At 42.4% G+C, this 26249-nt stretch overlaps 1 protein-coding gene across 1 annotated transcript in view; it reads right to left on the reverse strand.

Moving 5' to 3' along the window:
- Positions 1-4722: 4722 nt before the first annotated feature.
- LOC144769959 (alpha-N-acetylgalactosaminide alpha-2,6-sialyltransferase 2-like) overlaps positions 4723-26249 on the reverse strand; it is a 607277-nt gene continuing 585750 nt past the window's right edge. Inside the window, exon 9 of the mRNA XM_078654157.1 lies at positions 4723-9513. Within this exon, the coding sequence (XP_078510283.1) occupies positions 9319-9513 (195 nt within the window). The 3' untranslated portion in view covers positions 4723-9318. The remainder of the gene's footprint in view (positions 9514-26249) is intronic.

A 26249-nucleotide genomic window follows, 5' to 3' on the forward strand; every position in this document is an offset into this window, starting at 1 on the left:
ACGTCTGTGTATTCGACTGCGTTATCCAGCACAAGTTAGTTGAGAAATTCAAGAGACCCAGAATAATGTGCTGCATGTCTAAACAAGGTCCAAAATGCGACACCCATTGGCTATGCCAAAGTTTGTTTCTATAAGTTTACGTGAAAAGTGCTAAACAAAGCAGAACACTGTTCTAATGAAAGTGGCATTAGACATGCAGAAAGCATGAATAAATGAAGTTTTCTTTATGTGGACTAAAATCTTTACAAGAGAAAGAGACTTGAAATAAAATGATGCATTATAAAAGCTTTCATGTAGAAGTATGGAATAATAAGAAGAAGAACGTTTATGGGAAATGTTACGTGAAAAAGCTTATTTCCTTACAAAATGAGTCCTGAGACGATTACAGGAGGAACACCTGTGATTGAAATGTTGATTGAGCAAGGTATTTTTTTTCTTTTTTAAGGTTTTCTCAACTATGCATCCTTTATTCTGTTAAAATCACAGAAAATTTCATTTGATCTAGAGGATGCCGAAAATGTTCAATTTCAACTTTCATGCCCAATGCATTTTGGGCCACTCGGTCCTTCTTCAGGGGATTAAATCTAGGATAACAAAAACAATGTCTACTATCTACTATATACAATATGAAGGGAACAAACTTTTTTTAAAACTTTATTTATTATTTTCAGGCAAACTACAAAATATAGCATAGTATCTACTGTAAAGCATTTCTGCATGGCATACAGACATGACATCTGGAATTTGCATGTATTGACATCCTCAAGTGTTGACCAGCTTAGTGCACGTAGCGTTACACAATTCCATGACATGACACATTTTCTCTGCTCAGCATGCAGCCCAATCAGGGCGTATTGACACGCTACTACAAAGACAAACATCAAAGAACCAGGGTCCAGTAACGCACATGCTGCATTTGCATATCACCAGTTCATAATGTTACATTGTGCATTTGTTATGCTACCCTCCTTTGCGCCACAGTTCGGAGAGTTATCCCTGGTTAGCCAATGGTGGAGCATCCATGGCGTCATTACTATGGACCTGAAGGTATGTTATTAGTGGCTCCCAAATATCTCTGGGAGGAGATGCATTTGGTAGTAACTCTGCATAGGTTGTCAGTTGGTCTTTGCTGTATATAAAGTCACTTAACCAATCTTTGAATTTGGGAGCTCTGCCTCTGCCCCACCTACAGGCCACCCTCCGCTTGGCCAAAAGCAGAGCCAAAGCAGTAAACTTACTGTGCACCTTAGGGATGTCTGCTGTGTACCCCAGTAGCGCCAGCAAGGGGGACAGTGGCAAAGGCAGTGTAATCGTTTCGGCTAGTACCTCCAACACCCCATGCCAATATAGCTGGACTTGGGCACAGGACCACGCCAGATGTATAAAGTCAGCCCCCTCTTGCTGGCTGCACTTACATTGGTCTTTCCCTTGTAGCTTGTATTTACACAGCAGTGTGGGTGTGTAGTAAGTTCTATGTAAAATTTTAAACTGTATTATGCGCAGTCTACTGCTAGCGGTGATCTCTGCGGTTTGTGCGCAGCAGTAATTCCACTGCGTGTCTATTAAGGGGGAGTCCAAGTCCCGGTCCCATGCACCCCTGGCACCTGGTGGCACGGGGTGGTCATTCCAACCATGCCGCTCGATAGATACGACGTGTTAAGGGCTGGACATCTTTAATGTGGTGTGTAGGACCTCTAATGGGGTAGGCTCATGCGGGATATCCGGTGTATTGACTCGTATTTCGTGTCTGAGTCTTATATATAAAACCACCTCCAGCGGGGTAACTCTATCTCCAGTCAATAACTCCCTTTGGTCTTGAACCCGTCCCTCGTGATACAGATCAACCCATGTATGCAGCCCCTTGTTGCGTAGCATGTCGCGACATGATGCTTCCTGTGTAGCTGGAGCAAAGGGAAGGAACGGCAGCGGCACCAGTGGGGAATAGGGCAGGACCTTATCCATTACCCTCATCAAGCGTGTCCAAGCATTATTAGTGCATGAGACTGTGTGGTGTGATACCCTCTCACCTGGGACCTGAGACTTAAAATGTGGCTTTTTAAATGTTAATTTCAGTGTCACTCTTGCCATCATTGTCTCTCGCCTAGACACCTCGGAGTAGAAGTGCACGCCTATTAATTAATATTTTATTTTATTTCATTATTTTAAGTAGGGATCTCTGAGTAGGCACAATTGAACTACTCAGGCGACCCATAAAAATAAGAACCCAACCAACGTTGCCATGCCACGTTGTGTAGTTTCTGGTAGGAACTGCATGTTTGTAAACAGCATAAACGTTGGGTTTATGCCAGACTGATTCCGAGCAAACCCTCAAGATATGTTGTCCTGTAGGCCAGCTAGCTCACAGTGCCACCATAGGACCCCTTAAACCTAGACAGGTAGCAAATGGTTCTGGCAACCACTAAACATGACAACTCTGATCACCCAGGAATCGCAGTAATAGATCTAGAAACCTTTTGCTCCGTCACTCGTGCTCTGTTTCTCTCTGACAAAAATACAAAGAATACACAGCGGGACATTTTCATATTATAATATTCATTGAACAAACATGATTCTTGTATTAAATATATGTGTGGCAATTATAAATAGACTGAAGCAAATGAAAGTGAATCAAAGTATTAAGATAGTGAACAGAATGAATAGTTACACCATTGTGCTAAAACAATGCAGATATGCAAGCATGAAAAACAATATGGAATTCTGGCATAACCTAAGTGTCTAGGATGTGTTTGTGTGTTCTGACAAGAATCCCCTTACTGGATGACCCAACACTCATTACCTGAAGTGAAAGAATGTAGGTCCCCATCTTGGTCACGAGTTGGACATCCCTCGCCGTGGGATTAGCAAAAAGCTGGGCTGAGAATTCATGTTGTGATGACCTTGCAAAAGCAGCAAGTGCTCCTCTGCCCAAAACCAGGAAATGCTTGTTCATTTATAACATCCTTGCTCCGAGCCAAGACCTTTATACAGGTGGCTATGTTTAGATTCTATAGATAGCTGTGACGCCTCATCGACAATATACAGATGACCACGTTTGCAGAATGTAAGTACATGGGACGTTCAAGGTTTTGGGATAATGGTCTTATTAAGTGGACTGTGTAGGCAAAGTAGTTTCAAATAAACAAATACTACATTGTCACGCATGCAAATCTGTATTAAAAGTCATCATGTAAAAAAGAAGGCAACTCAAGAAAAATGTGTGTATGCAAAAAGACAGTGTTTCTCCCTGGGCCTAGCTAAGTCACATGACACCTCAACAATGACCTCAAACTTTCGGTTTTGTCCACAAACCTCTGTATGAACTTCGCATAGTACTCTATCAAACCCATAAAGGATCTTAACTGCTCCTTGTACAGGGGTGTCAGAGCTAGTTCAATTGCCTTCAATACATTCTTTTTTGGTTTTACCCCAACTGCTGTCATCATATACTCCAAATATTCCACCTGTTATTTAAAAAAAACAACACTTGTCTTTTCGCAAAGTGATACCCACTTCAGCAATTCTATGTAATGCCTGTTTCCATACAATGTTATGTTCCTCAATAGTCTTGCCAAAAATGTATATGTCATCTTGAAAGTACAAAATATTGTCTAAAGTCTAGACCTTTAAAAACTTCAGAAATTATATGTTGATCGGGAATCATTCCAGGGGTCTTAGTCTTTGCCCAGTCATTGTTTAATATTCCTTTAAAAATTGGTCTCCAACAATTCTCGCTGAAGGTTAAAAACTCACACACAAAATCTTCTATCAGTAGGACAAATAACAGTCCGGCCTAGACAAGGGAACGCATCGCACACTGTCAGGGAAAAACAGTCTCTCTCAATTAGTTGAACTTGTTTCGTGTTTGAATTTTTCTAACTAGCGAATGCATGCTTTCGTTGTCAGTTGTTACTAATTATTAACAATGATTCCGAAGAATCTACCTTTCCTTTGAAAGCTGTGCTGGTGGTTCTGGTGTATGGCCTGTTACATCAGGGTAAAACGAAGTGGTCCCATTCCTACAGGTGCAATTTAACGATCATGCTGACAACATTAGCACACTCTTCTTTTTTGAACTGCACCCTAACGTTTCATAGAAACATAAAAAGAAACTGAAAGTATGTTATGCTCAGCAAACCATGAAAAAGATAGACGAACACCGTTCCTATTTTTGGTCAGAGGACAAAAAGTGCGCCCCCTAAGGTTGGAGCCTAGGGCAGCGGCACTAGGAGCACTTCCCTAAAGCCAGCCCTGGTGAGAACCAAACAGTTTGGTAGACTACTGCCATGAACTACACCAATCGTGCCCACCCCCCCCATCACCCTGCAGCGCTCATCCCTCAGTGGAAGCCCAAAAAGTTTATTCTAGATCCCAAAGACTCTTCTTGAATCCTGAGTAAATGAATTGGTATGCATCTCTGGTATGATTCAATTTCCTCATTTTGAATTTCATGTGTGAGATTTGCATTTTCAAATTTAGTAGACAATGGCATTTCAGACACATGGATGTCAAGAACCTGTAGGCAATGTTGTAAAGAATACAATTTTAACGGTTTTGCAAACTTTCATCATTAAAGCGTTCTTTATCTGAAAACACATATAATGTAGCATGGAAAAGACTTCTTTAGCCCATATGAATGACTGCTTCAACCTACAAAGTTAGAGTGTACATACTAAGATATAGAAAGGACACAGATGACAAAAATTCAAGTAATTTGGAGCTCAGTTTGGTTGAAATTAATTTATTCTTTATTTTACCCAAATGTAACATGTGCATTTAGTTGATTAACCGTAACTTTTTGGGAAATTTATAGAAATTTGTATTTGCATGGATCCATATAAAAACCTAATAAAATAAATAAAACAATAACAACTTTCATCTATTGCCCATGAACTGTACAATTAAATACAAAAGCATTAAGCTGAAGGAAAAATAGTTCTTAAATGAGGGATCCGAAAAAATTCACAGCTGTCGTTTTATGTAACAACACCCGCAAACACCCAAAATTGATGTATACTTGTACTAATTAAAAGCTATCAGTAAAAAAAAGGTTAATTGCAGTGTAAACATTTATGCCAACAGTACCACTTTCAATACCTTACATTATCTGTATGAAAACTGCTTCAATCAAACTAAAAACTGTAAGCGTTTCGAAATTAAATACACAACTTCATTACTGTAGAACTGTAACATTATTAATGTCACCTGGCCTTTCCCTATTGATTGAAAACGGAATAATATCATAGGACATTTTACACACATGTATATGGCAATGAACTGAATCGTTTTCGCCCTCATATATACATATAAATACACATTTTGCTGAACAAAAGTACATACATTTCAAGTTTTGCAGATAAACAGCAACACCCTGAACTCCAAACAGAAGAGTTTATTGTATGTCTTCGTTACCATGAAATCAGGAGCTTAGCTATCAGCAGTGCAGCTGGTGCAGTAACACCAGGGCCCAATGGTGCTAGAGGCCCAATTTAACCAATGTGTGGTTGGTGTTTTTTGCTACAAAACTAGCGTATGGTGTTCCCAATATCCTTGCTTACATTAGAGCCCAAGGAGCGTAAACCACTGTTCGAAATACATGGCGATTTGAGTGTGTGGTGTTTTCTAGACTACATGGTGAAAGTCCTGCTAAGATGCAGTCTTTATGGAAAGTGGCAAGCTTTAAATGGTCTGGGTTTGTAGAGCGGAAGCCAACTTCCACATGCATTCTAATGAATCCCACAGGATGTCAGCGTTTCCGAAAACCAGGAGGATTAATTCACAAAGCAGTGATTTATTTGGATGACGTGTCTAATGTGTGAGTGGTACTTAAAATACAGATTTTCTTTAATGTTTAACATACCTGCCATTTTCCAAAACCTCTTTAGATTGTCTAAGTTGCTTCTTATTACTTTGGAAATTTCATACACAATTTCACCACCAATGAACCTTAACCCTTGATACTTTCCTTTGACCATCAGATGTGCATGTAATAGTAAAATTAGCTTTTCACATAAATGAGGGAGTGCTGACCTTCAAACAGAGGAATTTATATATTGCCCTTTGCTACTATGACATAAGTGGTAGGTGGAGTGAGTCAATGTCATTATGAAATGCACAGAGCAGGAAAGTTGGACCTCCATCCAGTCTCTTTGGAGCGAGGGCGGATGTCTGACTGGCGAGGTAGGTTGCACTCCTGTAGCGTTGACACACTTTTTGTTATTTCGCTTGTACAATAAATGTCATCTGGCTTTTGATAATAGCAGCATTTTCCATTAACATTTTTCACACAGATATGCCGTGTCTTCTAAGCACTATACACAAAAGTGAGGAATAACCACAAAATGCTGGGCCTTCACATTTTACCACTATTTCATGACTTTGTTCAATTTGAAACGCCTTCATTGTATAATCACCTTGATTCATTAGTTTACATTTTACAATACATTCAATGCCTGACAGAACAGCCAGCGCATTTGTGAGGTGCATACAGCACATGTGAACAAGAGGACTATATGGCTGTGGAATGCAAAATGTGTGTGAGAAGCTGCACCGGGTAAATCAGACAAGATGATTGTGCTTGCATGGCACACTCTCTTGCAAGCCCTCTGAGATGCTCATTTACCGAATCTCTTCTATAGGGGACTTGGGGGTAGATGTATCAACATACCCCTTTGCGATTTCTAAATAGCGATTTTTAAGGAATCGCAATTTAGAAATCGCAAAATGGGATGTATGTAAGAAATCACTATTATTTAGCGATTTCTTAATCTTCCTTATTTGCGAATTCGCAATTTGCGAATTCGCAATTAAGGAATAATTTTCCATTCATTCCTATGGGCCAGGAGGCCCATAAGAATGATTGTGAAATTAATCTCAATTTGCGATTCGCAATTTGCTAATCACAAATTGAGAAGAATTTCAAGGGTGCAGGGGTGTCTCAAGGACACCCTGCTGCACCCCTGAAATGTACATGTGTGTGCATATGGCGCACATACATGCCCTATGGGCATGTGTGTGCGTCACATGCCACCTTAAAAAATGCCAAATTGTGCATTTTTTAAAGATTTCGCAAATTACCATCAACTACAAGTTGGTGGTAATTTGCGATTTCTTAACCAAAATTCGCAGTTCAAAAATGCTACATACATATCATTTAAGGAATCGCAAAATTGCGATTCCTTAAATGCTATGGCAAAATAAGGAATCGCAAATTTTTGCGATTCCTTAATTTGCGAATTTTTGATGCATGCCAAAACATGCAAATAGACCGTTTGCGATTTGCAAAGGCCGAAATTCTGCGAATTTCGGCCTTTGCGATTCGCAAAAGGCTTGATACATCTAGGCCTTAATCTGTTACTCAGAATGCAGACACCCGAGGGGGACAGAGACCTTTTTTTTAATAACAGACTTTATTGATGTTTTTATGAAACACAATACTGTAAAGTGCTGTATACCACACATAGCTGGAAATGAAATATAGCATAAACAAGTCATCCCCATACCAGAAGCATCAATACGGCCTCCAAGAAGCTTCTATTGAGCAGCTGGACAGAAGTTATCCCACAGGCCGTAGTAATCTCACCACTTCTGCCACACTCTAAGGAATTTTCTAGGACATCCCCTTGCCACATATATTGTTTCTTCCGTTTTGCCTCAACAGTCCATACCCTTTCTCCACGCCTTGATGGAATGTGCCGATGATGCAGTCCAGTGATGTACCATGTCTCTTTTGGCAATTAGGGTGTCCAGACTCACCAGTGTTCTGTCACCTATGGTCCCACTCAGATCTTTCAGAATTACTTAATCCTAAATGACTGGGCATAACCATATAACATGGAAGAAATCCCCAGAAGAGTTTTGGTATCGAGGGCATGTGGGGGAGCTGCGGAGGCAGCTCTCCACATCCGCAGAGGTGTCATGTATGCTTGGCGAAGATATTTCCATTGGACAATACGAAGACTGACCCATATCACTAGCATCCAGGGAGCCATGCAAGCGTCATACCAGTCAGCCTCATCCAGTTCCTCAAGCCAAGTCTTTCATTTGGTTCATAGGGAATCCAGTAATGTGGGGGGATTGTATTATTAAGGATCGGTAGATCTGTGACACCCCTCCTTTACCCAGGTGGTTCATAAGAAGCCTACACTCTAGGGTGTTCCATTTGGGAATATCAGTGAGAGTGTCTTGATAGTGGGAGAGGGCATGGCAGAGCTGCAAATACCAATAAAACTGAGATGATCGCACATTAAATTCTGGTGCCAACTCCTGAAAGGACTTCAGCGCCCCTGTCTTCCAGACTTCCCTATCTTGTCCCATCCACTGAAGCCCTCAAGGGAAGGCACCTGAGCTAGCCATGTGCCCTCCCACAGCTGAGTCAGAGGCTTTTGTTTTAAGGTATGGGCATAGTGGGGTTTGGCCTAGGGTCCCACCAACCTTTCAGCCCCCCCACCACTTCCCCCCACGATAGAGTCAGCTCTGTTCTGCACAGAATCTTGCCCTGAGAATGTAAAATAATCTTAATCAGATTGTTTCAAATACAGTTTCCCTTTAATGTAATTTTAATGTGGGTGATGTGTGAGCCTATTACAAACATGTTGCAGAGAAATGTGTTTCATGCAACATCCATTAAAAAAGTTTCTTTTAAATGACAATCGGAACTCACATGTGAGAAACAGGAGGTCGTCAGTGAATTATTTGCAGTAATATTATTGAGCAGCTTGCTGCTGTGTTACAATATTGAAAACATATGTCACTATCCCTGATAATTAGATGTAAACACATTCAGAATGTATTTGAACTAGTGTGCCTGTGCACTGCCAGTGACCGGGCCAAAGAGCTGAAGTTGAATCATAAATTCAAAGTTGGCCCTCGAACTCCTTCAAATGTTCCTGAAAGGGCAGGGTCCTGATATGCACCTCGCTATGGAAAACCGTGCAGAGCCAAGTCGCCACTGCGGCTCGACTCCCCACTGCCCTGGAGGGACAGGAGGCCTGCTCAGGCTTTTCAGCCTTCACAGAAGATCAAAGCAAAACCAAACAATGAATCCACAAAATTCTTGACGAGTTATGAAGCCTTCGGTGAACCTTATGAGAAGACTTTTACAAAACATCTCATCTCACTGAAACATTCATGTGCATTCATGTGCATACCACGATCTGGGCTCAATGAGCTGCATTACACGATAACTAGACTTACAAGGGTGGTGATGAGAAAGATGTGTTTGGACCTAGAAAGCAAGGCACTTCTACCTGTGACTTTCGCAGTGTGACACAGTGCCCACAGATCTAGACTGACAGGGCTGATGTCACAGAGTCTCTGACATCAGCTGGCGGCTTTAAGGTCCTTTGACGGTCTTTGGTACAGCTTTAGGATTCCTTCGCGGTGCAGCCTCTGCCACAGCTTCATTTCGATATTAAAGTTATGATTAGCATAAAAGTGCATCTTCTTCTTTATCTTGTCATAGTAGTGATCAGAGTAGCTCTTGTAGTCTGGAGTGATGAATCCATATGCGCTGACCTAAGAGAGGTGAAAGGATAGGTGGGGAGTGATAATGAGAATGTGTAACTTAGGATACCTTGCACGTGTCCATTTTCGTTGATTTCAAACATTTGTCTATTGTGCAGGCGTACACTCACAATTGCATACTGAAAACGCATGTATGTTAGTGGCAGTCCACACTTTCAACAATAACGGAATCCATGCCCCTTTGCTCCGTCCCATGCGTTCCAGAAGATTTCGCAGGCCCAGTTCCAACATTTAACGCAGAGCCCTAAATAGCAAGAATACTTCTATCTAAACTTTAAAACAATCCCGTCACCCATGGCAAAAGAAGAGCTTTAGCTTTTAGTACCTTCTTGTTGTATAGCTTTGTTACCTGCATCATCATTAATGTGCAGAACAGACGTGTTTCTAAATATATAAATACATTTTGCGACACAAACTTGGGGGCCGGAAAAACCAAACGGCCGGGGGAAACATGCACTCTCTGCCACCCGCTTCTGAAGAGCTTTAGTAGGCTTAGTAAAATGATTCAGTATCTGTGAGCATTTGCTGTTTAGTAATATCATTTAGGTTCGATTCTATGGGCCCTCTGTTGTACATGAAACTAAGGAACTGAATGTTGGATTTTGCAGGAACTTGTAGTACTGCTAAAAAAACCACAAAAAAAACAGGAACAGGATGGTGGCTGCGTACGGTAGGGAAGCGGTAGGGACCAAAAGAACAATAATAATAGTTACCTGCCTCTCCACCTATACATTATGGCTTCAAGTCTGGTCACAAATTAACCACATTTCCACACACATGTCCCTTTCTCCTTTACAAACCTTTTCTTGGAGAACCTTTTCTCCTGACTGGAATGATTGTGATTGGAATGTGCAAATTGTCCATTTATTATTAGCTGTTGCTTTTCAGCAAATAACAAAGAATTGGAAAGACTCTCTCAACATTTCCTTCCGACCTAGCTGGTATGGTATTTGTTACAATCGTAGATTAGACAGAGGCTGTATCACCTCACTATTCCTCGCTACTGAGAGAGAGAGTCTTTGGTCTTTGGTCCCCGGTAACTATTTTTCTGGACTCCTCTGCTCTAAAGGCTTCTTTACATCAACCCACTGATGAAGAAGTATCTAAACCCCCTTAACTTCTTTCTGTACTTAACTGACTTAATCTTAATTCATATATTTACCCTGCATTATTGTGGCATGCTAATTTAATTTTCCTTAGTCTACTATGCCTCATATAGACTAATTCTCATATTGTTTTTTGCAATGGTGTACAGAACTTAATATATTTAACATCTGATGACTTTAACATAATGTGACCGTTACCACTGTTTTAGTTCCTTTGTTTCTTTTCAATAAGGTTTCCTGTTTGAACTTAAAAAAAGATTATTAGTAACCCACCATTTGGCAAAGGGGCAAAGACCATTGAGGGGAAAATGCGCAAAGTGAACCGCTCCCTGCAACACCATGCCATCTCTTGAGCCCCTGCAGCAGGACAACTCGCATTCGCTGCATGAGGGTGAAGAGAGCAAGAGAGCACTGGAGTGTCCCTCAATGTGGCAGACTGCAACACAGTCTGGATGGAGCTGCAATAAATGTGGAACACAGGCCTCCACACAGCCCCCATGGAGGGGAGTCGTGCTAACAAAGATCGGCAGTCCACAGTGGGAATTCAAGAGCAAATTAACATGTTGAGTGAGGCAGTAGCCGACACCCCTCATTAGACATTAGACATTAAGGCGGAGAAGGCTGGATAAAAAAACAGAACAGAGGGAGATCCCCCCACAAAAAAGGAGGGAGGGCTCTAAGGGTATATACATAAAGAAACAAAAGGACAACAAAAGGACAACTAAGAAGATCACCTGACATCCCCAACCATGGCTGATGATCCAGCAAAATCACCAGCCCTACGACGAGGTGTGCCTCGGCTGGTCCAACAGCCAAACGAGGTGACTACACATGCATCTAGATGTCATTAACACCCATTAGTGAACTTTTTGATCAGGCCATGGCAGTATCCCTGTGGAAATGTGAGTTGGCTGCTTGAACAATTACTTCAGGGCCACAAGGGAGACAGACAGCACATTTAGGAGGTCCCATCACCTACATTTTGCAGGGAAGAAGTCTATAAACTATTTGATAATCTACCCGGGACAAGAGCCGACCATGACTACAATGCCACCATAACAACACTGAACACCCACTTCGATTGCCAGCTTAACCCGGACTACAAGCGGTTCAAACTGCGACAGGCTCACCAATGGTAAGAAGTGACAATCAATGGCTTCTACACCCAGGCTAAAAAACTAGCAGGCACCTGCTCTGATGATGACCAGCCCAAGGAGGTGAGGGAGTAACTCATCCAAAGTTGCAGAACATCAGTATTGAGACACTTAATACACCAGTTGGGCATACAATTAGGATATATAGTAATACTAGCCAGGCCAAGTAAGTTGGCAAACAGCAAGGCCATAGAAATGGAACCTGCCTTGGCCCAGGAACATGCACACTCTAGCAGCACCTGGGGAGTAAGGGTCAAGGAAGAAACCGTCAAAGCCATACAGAGGAGATCATTACCACGCTGGGCACTAAAAACACAACATACTGCGATGAGAAAGTGCCATCATTGCAATTTTGATGCACACACTCACACACTTGACAAATGGCTGGCCTTAAGCAAAACATGTTGGAAATGTAGCAAGGCAAACCATTTTGCCCAAGTCTGTCGAAGGGGAGACAGGAAGGAGAACCCCATGGAAGCAACACATCACACTAGCACTGAGACAGTTAACACTGGATAAGAACCCACTGGTAGGCAACAGAACAGTAATGCTCTGCAATCACAGTGCATACAGTGAGGACAAGAAAGACGTATTCTTGATTTCATACACCAAGCAAGGCAGAGGAAACCAATTGCTTCAACCCCTCTTTTTGGTAACCATCACTGTCTCAGCCATCACTACACTAATTGACAGAGGAGCGTTGGGTATGCACACTGCGGAAAAGAACGTAGCGGGAGCTACCCTGAAGTCAAGTCGACCAGCAATGTGCCTCAGGACGACCATCCCAAGTTTCAGGTTTTGGCTGTTTGACACCTTTAGACCACGTGGGGTCCAGGACTGAGTGGGCACCACTTGGTGGGCAGGACTCAATTCAGGCAGGGTCCAGGTGGAATGTCCAAGGTTGTTGGAGATTGTTATGTCCCTGTACCTCACACAGAAGGGAGCTAACTAGCCCCGGGAGTCACCTTGGTAGTCCTGAGATGTAGCTGCAAAGTATGTCTCAATCAGCTGGGAAGTCCATTGAGGGTGTAAGAGGTACACAGGTATAAGGAAGGCTTCAGGGCAGTCCTCTGGTCGCAGCAAGGAGGTAATCTGAGGTACAAAGCAGGCATCAAGCAGCAGGGCAGTCCTCTGGTAGCAGCATGGCAGTCATGAGGGTACAATGGGTACAAGGGTAAAAGGCAGGCTTCACAAAGCAGGACAGTCCTTGGTAGCAGCAGGACAGTCCTCTGAGGTACCAAGTAGGACTCAAGCAGCATGGCAGTCCTATGGAATTCATGATCCTTCTGAGGATCCTCTTCAGGTCCTGTAATGAAATGAAGAGTTGATCTGAGGGTCCAATATTTATACCTGCTGTCAGCCATTAAAGTGGGAGAAATGTGTAGGCTGTCTTACATCTGGTTCTGGAAATTTTCATCCCCCCCCTCTGTCTCCAAGAGGTCTAGGATGAAATAAAAAAAAGGCTGGTGTCAAGTTCTTTGTGAGTGTGCTGCAGCAACCTTTGAAATGTAAGTTTGGGGAGGGAACAGATCGGTCACACCCATCCTGGAGAGATGGCCTATCCTTCCAACACATAGTCTCCCGTTGTCTCACTGTCTGGTGAGTCAGTGAGAAAGTAGGGAAAACTACCCAACCTCATGGGAGTTCTTATCAGTAAGGAGGAATAACCTAGATAGACCATCAGCATTGCAGTGGTCAGACCCAGGTTGGTGTTCCACGGTAAAGTCCATTCCCTGCAGGGAGATGGACCACGCCAACAGTCTGAGATTTTCACACCTCATCTGCATGAGCCATCTGAGGGGTCTGTGGTATGTCTGAACACAGAAGTGAGTCCCAAACAGGTATGGTGGATCACTGACAGAATATCGAGGAGCAAAATATCGACCTGCCAAAATATCGAGGAAAAAATATAGAATGCCAGAATATTGAATTCCTATCTACAAACACGTAAGTTCAAAAATATCGAATCCAAAATATCGTTGGAAATAATATAGTTTGCTAAAATATCGAATTTTGTAAATGTCTTAAAAGTAATGTAAAGTAATGATATAATAAATATAATTAACTAAAACATACTTACAAATACTTACATAACCTCAAAACGAATAAATAATTAATGTAAGTTAAAAAAAAAGAAACATGCATTTTTATTTTTTAATACATATATATTAACTTAATACGAATACAAAATATTCAATATTTTTAGCGTAGGATAGCGGGAGGGTGAAATTTACTATTCCCACTCAAGTCAGTGCAACAGTAGGGAACGCGTTGGTTAGCAGGAAGGTAAAAATTACTATTCCCACTCCAGAGAGTGCACCAGTAGGGAAAGTGTTGGATAGCGTAGGGGTAAAAATTACTATTCCCACTTCAGTGAGTGCAACAGTAGGGAAAGCGTTGGATAGCGGGAGGGTAAAAATTACTATTCCCACTGCAGTGAGTGCAACAGTAGGGAAAGCGTTGGATAGCGGAAGGGTAAAAATTACTGTTCCCACTCCAGTGAGTGCAAGAGTAGGGAAAGCGTTGGATAGGGGAGGGTAAAATTTACTATTCCCAATCCAGTGAGTGCAACAGTAGGGAAAGCGTTGGATAGCGGGAGGGTAAAATGTACTATTCCCACTCCAGTGAGTGCAACAGTAGGGAAAGCGTTGGATAGCAGGAGGGTGAAAATTATTATTCCCACTCCAGTGAGTGCAACAGTAGGAAAATCGTTGGATAGCGGGAGGGTAAAAATTCCTATACCCACTCCAGTGAGTGCAACAGTAGGGAAAGCATTGGATAGAGTAGGGGTAAAAATTACTATTCCCACTCCAGTGAGTGCAACAGTAGGGAAAGTGTTGGATAGCGTAGGGGTAAAAATTACTATTCCCACTCAAGTGAGTGCAACAGTAGGGAAAGTGTTGGATTGCGTAGGGGTAGAAATTACAATTCCCACTCCAGTGAGTGCAAATGTAGGGAAAGCGTTGGATGGCGTAGGGGTAAAAAATACTATTCCCATTTTCTATGGCCATCCGCCCTTTCAACAACCTTATCCGCATCAACCTTTTCCATTTTGGGACGACACCCAGATGCCAGGGATGCCACAACAGCCTTTTTTAGGGAGAGGCAAGAGACCAGGAAGAGGAAAAACCAGAGGGCAACAGGTGCAATGGGCACAACCACTGGAAACCGTCAGAACACACACGAGGAGCCAAGGGCCGGTGACGACACCGTCAACCAGCAACATCTGAGCCTAGTGGTGAACCTTTCAAAAAAAGTCCTCACACCAGACCAAAATACGGTGTTAGAAAAGGGTCTAGGTTTCGTCCCTACAACAAATCTGGACAAATTCAAGCTATACTGCGAACTGAAGGAGTTTGTTCGGAGCATAAAACTACAAGTCTATTTCAAAGACAAACCACAGTCAGTGGGAGCTGCAAGCGATACAGGACTGAAGAAAAAATCTTCTTTCACCCCACCGGCAGCAAGTCTACCAGTAGAACTGCTAGCTTTCGAAAAGGCAATCCTAAAGGATGTGATGGATTTGGATACTGGATCACTGAAAACATTCTACAACACTAGTAGAACAGAAAAGGAGGTAATACACGAATTGGCAAACGACACGAGCATTACAATAAAACCGGCTGATAAAGGCGGAGCAATAGTGGTACAAAACTCAACAGACTATGATAATGAATGTCTTAGACTGTTAGCCGACCAACGGAATTATGAAATCCTAACTGTGGACCCAACAGAACGCTTGAGAATCGAAATTGCAAGAATGGTGGAGGAATGTCTAGTAAACGACTGGTTATCTAAAAAGGAAGCAGATTTTTTGGAGAGTAAACACCCAAGGACTCCGTATTTTTATACGATTCCAAAGATCCACAAAAAACTAGTGAATCCACCAGGGAGACCTATTGTCTCTGGGATTGGGTCTATTTTAGAGCCCTTGTCCAGGTTTGCAGATGCCTTTCTAAGACCGTTAGTGCAACAAACAGAGACATACCTGCAAGACACCAAATCAGTATTATGCCTCATTAAGGACCTCACGTTTGACCCTACAACACAAATAATGGTTGGGCTCGACGTGGAGAGCCTTTATACGAGATTGCCCCACAGAGAAACATTACAGATCTTGGAGGAAATTCTATTTGGAAATGAGTGGCAATACAAGACACCAAGACATGTGGTGTTAGAATGCTGCCGCCTCGCACTGACCGAAAACTTTTTCCTTTTTCAGCAAACCATGTATAGACAAACCCATGGAACTAGCATGGGAAGCACATTCGCGCCGAGCGTGGCTGGACTGTATGTCCACCAGCTAGAGAGTAAAACAATTCTGACTCCCAACAATCCGTTCTCCACAAAGATCCAGATGTGGAGACGTTATATTGATGATGTCATCCTCATCTGGAATGGCAAAGAGATGGAAGTAAACCTCTTTCTAGATTGGCTGAATCTGCAAGACCCTTTTCTAAAATTTACCTCTACAACGAGTAGAGACCAGTTGGTCTTTCTTGACTTGAACATCAGAGCGGACAGAGGTAAACTGACGACCACGACACACTTCAAACCTACGTCGAGAAACTGTTTATTAAACTTTGAAAGTTTCCATCCGCGACAGCTCAGTGAGAATCTACCTTTCGGACAGTTTTTACGCCTAAGGCGAAACTGTTCGGAAAAACGAGATTATGAGATCCAGGCTGGAGAACTGTGCACAAAATTACGCCAGAGACAATACCCACAAAAAATTGTCTCAAAGGCTAAAAAGAGAGCATCAAATAACAACAGAGATGCACTCTTAGAAACAAAACCCAGAGAACAATCTACAAGTAACTCTGAAAGAAGACCCATCTGTGTTACTACTTATACCGTAGCCTCACAGAAAGTAACAAAAATTGTCAAGAGACATTGGAAAACATTGAATAGTGGTGGCCTCAACCTCACCCAACCCATGTTTAGCCACCAAAAAGGAAAAAAACCTAAAAGATTTGGTAGTCCACACACGTCCAAAAAATGTGGAGGGTCCCATCCGACGCCTACACCCACTGCCTTTGGGACACTACCCATGTTCCAATTGCAGTGTGTGCCATCTCACTAGTGCAACCAAACAAGTAACATGTAACAACGGTCTGATTTGGGACTTCAAGTCTTTTTCCAATTGCAACACAACAGGGGTTGTGTATATGATCACATGTAGTTGTAATTTACACTACATTGGTATGACCACCAGGAAGGTCAATACGAGGATGGTGGAACACCGCAGCAATGTTAGATGCAAACATTCCAATACAAGAATGACCACTCATTTCTTGGAAAAAGGACATACCCCTAATGATATGCGGTGGGTGGTCCTAGAGATACAACAACCACATGCAGAAATGGAAAAGAAACTACTTGAAAAAGAACAACGCTGGGTTTTTAAACTTCGCTCTCACATAGTGGGTCTGAACGATGACATCCCCTGGGGACAATTCACCTGATAGGAATGAGTCCACCCCAGAGTCATTAAGCTGTACTTGTAATGAAATAACCGAACTAAACAACTGTGGGTGTTTGTTACAGACTAACTGTGGTTGTGTTTCCTTTATAGACCTGAGTGTACACCACCACCAGTCTGAGAAAACTTAGTAAAAATGTGGTCACATAAGGGCTACTCAGCCGATTTCCAATCAATCCAAATAACCAATAACCAATAACTGTGGGTGTTGGTTACAGACTAACTGTGGTTGTTTTCCTTTACAGACCTGAGTGTACAACACCAACAGTCTGAGTAAACCTAGCAAATAATTGCTGTCACATGAGGGCTACTTAGTCCATCTTCAACTAAATTAATCAAAATAACCAATAACCTACCCTTAGGAATAAGTTAGAAAGACACCAAAAATATAAGGGGCCAATTGAAGAAATATATCTGGATCACCAATCTAAAAATATGATTTATAAATACTTTTGGTAAAATACGGCATTGTGTCTGATAATATAAAATAGAAGATAACATAAGCTCTAAATTAATTTCTTGACACCGAAATTTCCCGAAACCATAATTATTGTCCCAATTGAAGTATTGAAACAGTACTTCATACTCCTAAGATGGCCGCCACCCGTGATTGCCCAGGGCGATCCACACGCACCAGCTCTTTATCGAGCGTGGGCGCGTATGCGGAAGTAACAGCGACTGGGACCTTCTTTAAAAACAAACTCAGCCCCCGGTCGAGTAACATTCGGACCGGAGGGACACAAGTAGGTGCCTAAAAGAGGGAGGTATCCTCGAAGCAAGTAAGTGAATATCGGACTACCGAAGGGTGTTTACCCTTACATCTAACGGGTCAAATAACCATTGCTATGCAAAAACGACCCTGTGGTTACCATTTACGATATCCCGTTTCTCCTTTCTTAGATTGTACTGGGATACTGAACCCCTCCGAATCAATGGGGCAAATTTAGGTCCCATGACATGTATGTAAAAATATGTATGAGAGTGTGTGATAGATGAATGTATAGGTGTGTCAAAGAAAGGTGTTTTATCACGTTTTGATGCATGAGAACTGTCACGTTTTATGCATGAAAACAATCACGTTTTTTACTTGAAAAAACGTCCGTCAAGGACCACGGGAAATGTAATCACGTTTTCCAAAGCGATCCTACAGCATGGTCTATGTGTGTTAAGGTTCGGGGTAACCTACCCCTTGATTTTTCAAGTTGTCTTTTATCTTACAGGAACCACGTGTTTGGATTAAATACGTAGGTATTACTGCATGCACTTATTATAGCTTGCTGCAATTTAATTTAAATTAACTTATCTTATTGAAAATAACTCATCACTGAGCTAAGGAGTGGCGAACACAGGGCTGGTCCCTGTGTAGTCCCGAAGAAGTGCTTGGGGTATGCACGAAACATATTGACGATAGGAGTTGATAGGTACACCTTGACACATTACGTTTAGGGCGCCCTATTTTTCCACCCCGTTTTTAATACTACCACCTAGAGGCAGGAATAAAGTTTATTGTAAACCTACTGGGCAGGTATTTTTAGATACATCACATAGTCCACTCCACAATTACACATGCATCACACATAGTCTTTGAAAGTGCTCCTACGTAACCCGCAAGTCGTAGCACGCCCCAGCCCGTAGAGGACTGGGATGGCCCCAATGTTGAAGCATGTCACCGTGGGGCAACCCTGGTGAGTGAGGGGACACCTAAAAAAGGAGCAATTTCTCCTTTTTTTTACCTAATATGAATTTCCCATGACCGACCCCATTGAGTGTAGTGTATGGTTCATAGTAACTAGCAAGGCTCTCAGGAATCTGGTAACAGAGACCATTTGTTGATTATAGTTTTTGGAGGGTGAGCCTTAGCTATTGTTTTTCCCTCTAACTCCCTCTTTTTAATGTTGACACGTTGCAGCGCGCAGCTGCGGGAGATTTCCTAACACACCTTACACTGTGACCCCCCCCCCCTTTTTTTCTATCAGTTGACACACCAGTACCAGGAAATAGAACACATAGGAGAGCCCATTATGGCTGAAATTACAGGACTCTCATTTACTGAAGATGAGGCAGATAGGATTATAGCATCTATGCTCCCTCATTCGAGTACACCCTACAAAGATACAAGTGAGGCCCAACAATGTTGGGATGAATTAACTGAATTAAAACGTAACTTGGGAAAAACCATAATACATGGAATTATGATGAGCTAATACCATAGGGCCAACGCAGCACCACGTGACTTGATAGTAAATAATGAACCGTTCATCCTTCAGGACGATCTGGTTTTTAAAAAAGATTGGTCACTAATTAGCTGGCACTGCACTAGAGACTGGCTAGTCCTAATTGTAAAAACTGCAGCACGCCGAGCAGAGACATTGAAAGTTGAGATCCATGACCTTGAGATCAAATTAAAATCTTATCAATCACCAGCAGAACTCAAAAAAAGATTGGACGAACTGAATAAGTCCATGACTGAATTTAAAATCTCACTGAAAGACACGAAATATGTGAAATTCCACAAAGACAAGAAGTCCTTCTCACATGAGAAAGTATATCCATACATTAAGGTGGACTATGTACCTTCCGGAAGAATCCCCAGCTATAGCACGGACAGCGGGGGCTCAGACTCAGGATCTGATTCTTCTGACACAAGTTACAACCGAAATCAACCTAAGAACAGACGAGGCAGAGCAGGGAGGATGAGAAACAGAGGGAATTTATGGCAACCTTACCAGGGACCACCACCACAATTTTTCTATGGCCATCCGCCCTTTCAACAACCTTATCCGCATCAACCTTTTCCATTTTGGGACAACACCCAGATGCCAGGGATGCCACAACAGCCTTTTTTAGGGAGAGGCAAGAGACCAGGAAGAGGAAAAACCAGAGGGCAACAGGTGCAATGGGCACAACCACTGGAAACCGTCAGAACACACACGAGGAGCCAAGGGCCGGTGACGACACCGTCAACCAGCAACATCTGAGCCTAGTGGTGAACCTTTCAAAAAAAGTCCTCACACCAGACCAAAATACGGTGTTAGAAAAGGGTCTAGGTTTCGTCCCTACAACAAATCTGGACAAATTCAAGCTATACTGCGAACTGAAGGAGTTCGTTCGGAGCATAAAACTACAAGTCTATTTCAAAGACAAACCACAGTCAGTGGGAGCTGCAAGCGATACAGGACTGAAGAAAAAATCTTCTTTGACCCCACCGGCAGCAAGTCTACCAGTAGAACTGCTAGCTTTCGAAAAGGCAATCCTAAAGGATGTGATGGATTTGGATACTGGATCACTGAAAACATTCTACAACACTAGTAGAACAGAAAAGGAGGCAATACACGAATTTGCAAACGACACGAGCATTACAATAAAACCGGCTGATAAAGGCGGAGCAATAGTGGTACAAAACTCAACAGACTATGATAATGAATGTCTTAGACTGTTAGCCGACCAACGGAATTATGAAATCCTAACTGTGGACCCAACAGAACGCTTGAGAATCGAAATTGCAAGAATGGTGGAGGAATGTCTAGTAAACGACTGGTTATCTAAAAAGGAAGCAGATTTTTTGGAGAGTAAACACCCAAGGACTCCGTATTTTTATACGATTCCAAAGATCCACAAAAAACTAGTGAATCCACCAGGGAGACCTATTGTCTCTGGGATTGGGTCTATTTTAGAGCCCTTGTCCAGGTTTGCAGATGCCTTTCTAAGACCGTTAGTGCAACAAACAGAGACATACCTGCAAGACACCAAATCAGTATTATGCCTCATTAAGGACCTCACGTTTGACCCTACAACACAAATAATGGTTGGGCTCGAAGTGGAGAGCCTTTATACGAGCTTGCCCCACAGAGAAACATTACAGATCTTGGAGGAAATTCTATTTGGAAATGAGTGGCAATACAAGACACCAAGACATGTGGTGTTAGAATGCTGCCGCCTCGCACTGACCGAAAACTTTTTCCTTTTTCAGCAAACCATGTATAGACAAACCCATGGAACTAGCATGGGAAGCACATTCGCGCCGAGCGTGGCTGGACTGTATGTCCACCAGCTAGAGAGTAAAACAATTCTGACTCCCAACAATCCGTTCTCCACAAAGATCCAGATGTGGAGACGTTATATTGATGATGTCATCCTCATCTGGAATGGCAATGAGATGGAAGTAAACCTCTTTCTAGATTGGCTGAATCTGCAAGACCCTTTTCTAAAATTTACCTCTACAACGAGTAGAGACCAGTTGGTCTTTCTTGATTTGAACATCAGAGCGGACAGAGGTAAACTGACGACCACGACACACTTCAAACCTACGTCGAGAAACTGTTTATTAAACTTTGAAAGTTTCCATCCTCGACAGCTCCGTGAGAATCTACCTTTCGGACAGTTTTTACGCCTAAGGCGAAACTGTTCGGAAAAACGAGATCATGAGATCCAGGCTGGAGAACTGTGCACAAAATTACGCCAGAGACAATACCCACAAAAAATTGTCTCAAAGGCTAAAAAGAGAGCATCAAATAACAACAGAGATGCACTCTTAGAAACAAAACCCAGAGAACAATCTACAAGTAACTCTGAAAGAAGACCCATCTGTGTTACTACTTATACCGTAGCCTCACAAAAAGTAACAAAAATTGTCAAGAGACATTGGAAAACATTGAATAGTGGTGGCCTCAACCTCACCCAACCCATGTTTAGCCACCGAAAAGGAAAAAACCTAAAAGATTTGGTAGTCCACACACGTCCAAAAAATGTGGAGGGTCCCATCCGACGCCTACACCCACTGCCTTTGGGACACTACCCATGTTCCAATTGCAGTGTGTGCCATCTCACTAGTGCAACCAAACAAGTAACATGTAACAACGGTCTGATTTGGGACTTGAAGTCTTTTTCCAATTGCAACACAACAGGAGTTGTGTATATGATCACATGTAGTTGTAATTTACACTACATTGGTATGACCACCAGGAAGGTCAATACGAGGATGGTGGAACACCGCAGCAATGTTAGATGCAAACATTCCAATACAAGAATGACCACTCATTTCTTGGAAAAAGGACATACCCCTAATGATATGCGGTGGGTGGTCCTGGAGATACAACAACCACATGCAGAAATGGAAAAGAAACTACTTGAAAAAGAACAACGCTGGGTTTTTAAACTTCGCTCTCACATAGTGGGTCTGAACGATGACATCCCCTGGGGACAATTCACCTGATAGGAATGAGTCCACCCCAGAGTCATTAAGCTGTACTTGTAATGAAATAACCGAACTAAACAACTGTGGGTGTTTGTTACAGACTAACTGTGGTTGTGTTTCCTTTATAGACCTGAGTGTACACCACCACCAGTCTGAGAAAACTTAGTAAAAATGTGGTCACATAAGGGCTACTCAGCCGATTTCCAATCAATCCAAATAACCAATAACCAATAACTGTGGGTGTTGGTTACAGACTAACTGTGGTTGTTTTCCTTTACAGACCTGAGTGTACAACACCAACAGTCTGAGTAAACCTAGCAAATAATTGCTGTAACATGAGGGCTACTTAGTCCATCTTCAACTAAATTAATCAAAATAATCAATAACCTACCCTTGGGAATAAGTTAGAAGGACACCAAAAATATAAGGGGCCAATTGAAGAAATATATCTAGATCACCAATCTAAAAATATGATTTAAAAATACTTTTGGTAAAATACGGCATTGTGTCTGATAATATAAAATAGAAGATAACATAAGCTCTAAATTAATTTCTTGACACCGAAATTTCCCGTAACCATAATTATTGTCCCAATTGAAGTAATGAAACAGTACTTCATACTCCTAAGATGGCCGCCACCCGTGATTGCCCAGGGCGATCCACACGCACCAGCTCTTTATCGAGCGTGGGCGCGTATGCGGAATTAACAGCGACTGGGACCTTCTTTAAAAACAAACTCAGCCCCCGGTCGAGTAACATTCGGACCGGAGGGACACAAGTAGGTGCCTAAAAGAGGGAGGTATCCTCGAAGCAAGTAAGTGAAGATCGGACTACCGAAGGGTGTTTACCCTTACATCTAACGGGTCAAATAACCATTGCTATGCAAAAACGACCCTGTGGTTGCCATTTACGATATCCCATTTCTCCTTTCTTAGATTGTACTGGGATACTGAACCCCTCCGAATCCATGGGGCAAATTTAGGTCCCATGACATGTATGTAAAAATATGTATGAGAGTGTGTGATAGATGAATGTATGGGTGTGTCACAGAAAGGTGTTTTATCACGTTTTGATGCATGAGAACTGTCACGTTTTATGCATGAAAACAATCACGTTTTTTACTTGAAAAAACGTCCGTCAAGGACCACGGGAAATGTAATCACGTTTTCCAAAGCGATCCTACAGCATGGTCTATGTGTGTTAAGGTTCGGGGTAACCTACCCCTTGATTTTTCAAGTTGTCTTTTATCTTACAGGAACCACGTGTTTGGATTAAATACGTAGGTATTACTGCATGCACTTATTATAGCTTGCTGCAATTTAATTTAAATTAACTTATCTTATTGAAAATAACTCATCACTGAGCTAAGGAGTGGCGAACACAGGGCTGGTCCCTGTGTAGTCCCGAAGAAGTGCTTGGGGTATGCACGAAACATGTTGACGATAGGAGTTGATAGGTACACCATGACACATTACGTTTAGGGCGCCCTATTTTTCCACCCCGTTTTTAATACTACCACCTAGAGGCAGGAATAAAGTTTATTGTAAACCTACTGGGCAGGTATTTTTAGATACATCACATAGTCCACTCCACAATTACACATGCATCACACATAGTCTTTGAAAGTGCTCCTACGTAAACCGCAGGTCGTAGCACGCCCCAGCCCGTAGAGGACTGGGATGGCCCCAATGATGAAGCATGTCACCGTGGGGTAACCCTGGTGAGTGAGGGGACACCTAAAAAAGGAGCAATTTCTCCTTTTTTTACTTAATATGAATTTCCCATGACCGACCCCATTGAGTGTTGTGTATGGTTCATAGTAACTAGCAAGGCTCTCAGGAATCTGGTAACAGAGACCATTTGTTGATTATAGTTTTTGGAGGGTGAGCCTTAGCTATTGTTTTTCCCTCTAACTCCCTCTTTTTAATGTTGACACGTTGCAGCGCGCAGCTGTGGGAAATTTCCTAACACACCTTACACTGTGACACACACCCCCCTTTTTTTCTATCAGTTGACACACCAGTACCAGGAAATAGAACACATAGGAGAGACCATTATGGCTGAAATTACAGGACTCTCATTTACTGAAGATGAGGCAGATAGGATTATAGCATCTATGCTCCCTCATTCGAGTACACCCTACAAAGATACAAGTGAGGCCCAACAATGTTGGGATGAATTAACTGAATTAAAACGTAACTTGGTAAAAACCATAATACATGGAATTATGATGAGCTAATACCATAGGGCCAACGCAGCACCACGTGACTTGATAGTAAATAATGAACCGTTCATCTTTCAGGACGATCTGGTTTTTAAAAAAGATTGGTCACTAATTAGCTGGCACTGCACTAGAGACTGGCTAGTCCTAATTGTAAAAACTGCAGCACGCCGAGCAGAGACATTGAAAGTTGAGATCCATGACCTTGAGATCAAATTAAAATCTTATCAATCACCAGCAGAACTCAAAAAAAGATTGGACGAACTGAATAAGTCCATGACTGAATTTGAAATCTCACTGAAAGACACGAAATATGTGAAATTCCACAAAGACAAGAAGTCCTTCTCACATGAGAAAGTATATCCATACATTAAGGTGGACTATGTACCTTCCGGAAGAAACCCCAGCTATAGCACGGACAGCGGGGGTTCAGACTCAGGATCTGATTCTTCTGACACAAGTTACAACCGAAATCAACCTAAGAACAGACGAGGCAGAGCAGGGAGGATGAGAAACAGAGGGAATTTCTGGCAACCTTACCAGGGACCACCACCACAATTTTTCTATGGCCATCCGCCCTTTCAACAACCATATCCGCATCAACCTTTTCCATTTTGGGACAACACCCAGATGCCAGGGATGCCACAACAGCCTTTTTTAGGGAGAGGCAAGAGACCAGGAAGAGGAAAAACCAGAGGGCAACAGGTGCAATGGGCACAACCACTGGAAACCGTCAGAACACACACGAGGAGCCAAGGGCCGGTGACGACACCGTCAACCAGCAACATCTGAGCCTAGTGGTGAACCTTTCAAAAAAAGTCCTCACACCAGACCAAAATACGGTGTTAGAAAAGGGTCTAGGTTTCGTCCCTACAACAAATCTGGACAAATTCAAGCTATACTGCGAACTGAAGGAGTTCGTTCGGAGCATAAAACTACAAGTCTATTTCAAAGACAAACCACAGTCAGTGGGAGCTGCAAGCGATACAGGACTGAAGAAAAAATCTTCTTTCACCCCACCGACAGCAAGTCTACCAGTAGAACTGCTAGCTTTCGAAAAGGCAATCCTAAAGGATGTGATGGATTTTGATACTGGATCACTGAAAACATTCTACAACACTAGTAGAACAGAAAAGGAGGCAATACACGAATTGGCAAACGACACGAGCATTACAATAAAACCGGCTGATAAAGGCGGAGCAATAGTGGTACAAAACTCAACAGACTATGATAATGAATGTCTTAGACTGTTAGCCGACCAACGGAATTATGAAATCCTAACTGTGGACCCAACAGAACGCTTGAGAATCGAAATTGCAAGAATGGTGGAGGAAAGTCTAGTAAACGACTGGTTATCTAAAAAGGAAGCAGATTTTTTGGAGAGTAAACACCCAAGGACTCCGTATTTTTATACGATTCCAAAGATCCACAAAAAACTAGTGAATCCACCAGGGAGACCTATTGTCTCTGGGATTGGGTCTATTTTAGAGCCCTTGTCCAGGTTTGCAGATGCCTTTCTAAGACCGTTAGTGCAACAAACAGAGACATACCTGCAAGACACCAAATCAGT

Source organism: Lissotriton helveticus, chromosome 7 (assembly GCF_964261635.1).
Source record: "Lissotriton helveticus chromosome 7, aLisHel1.1, whole genome shotgun sequence".
NCBI classification, from domain to species: domain Eukaryota; kingdom Metazoa; phylum Chordata; class Amphibia; order Caudata; family Salamandridae; genus Lissotriton; species Lissotriton helveticus.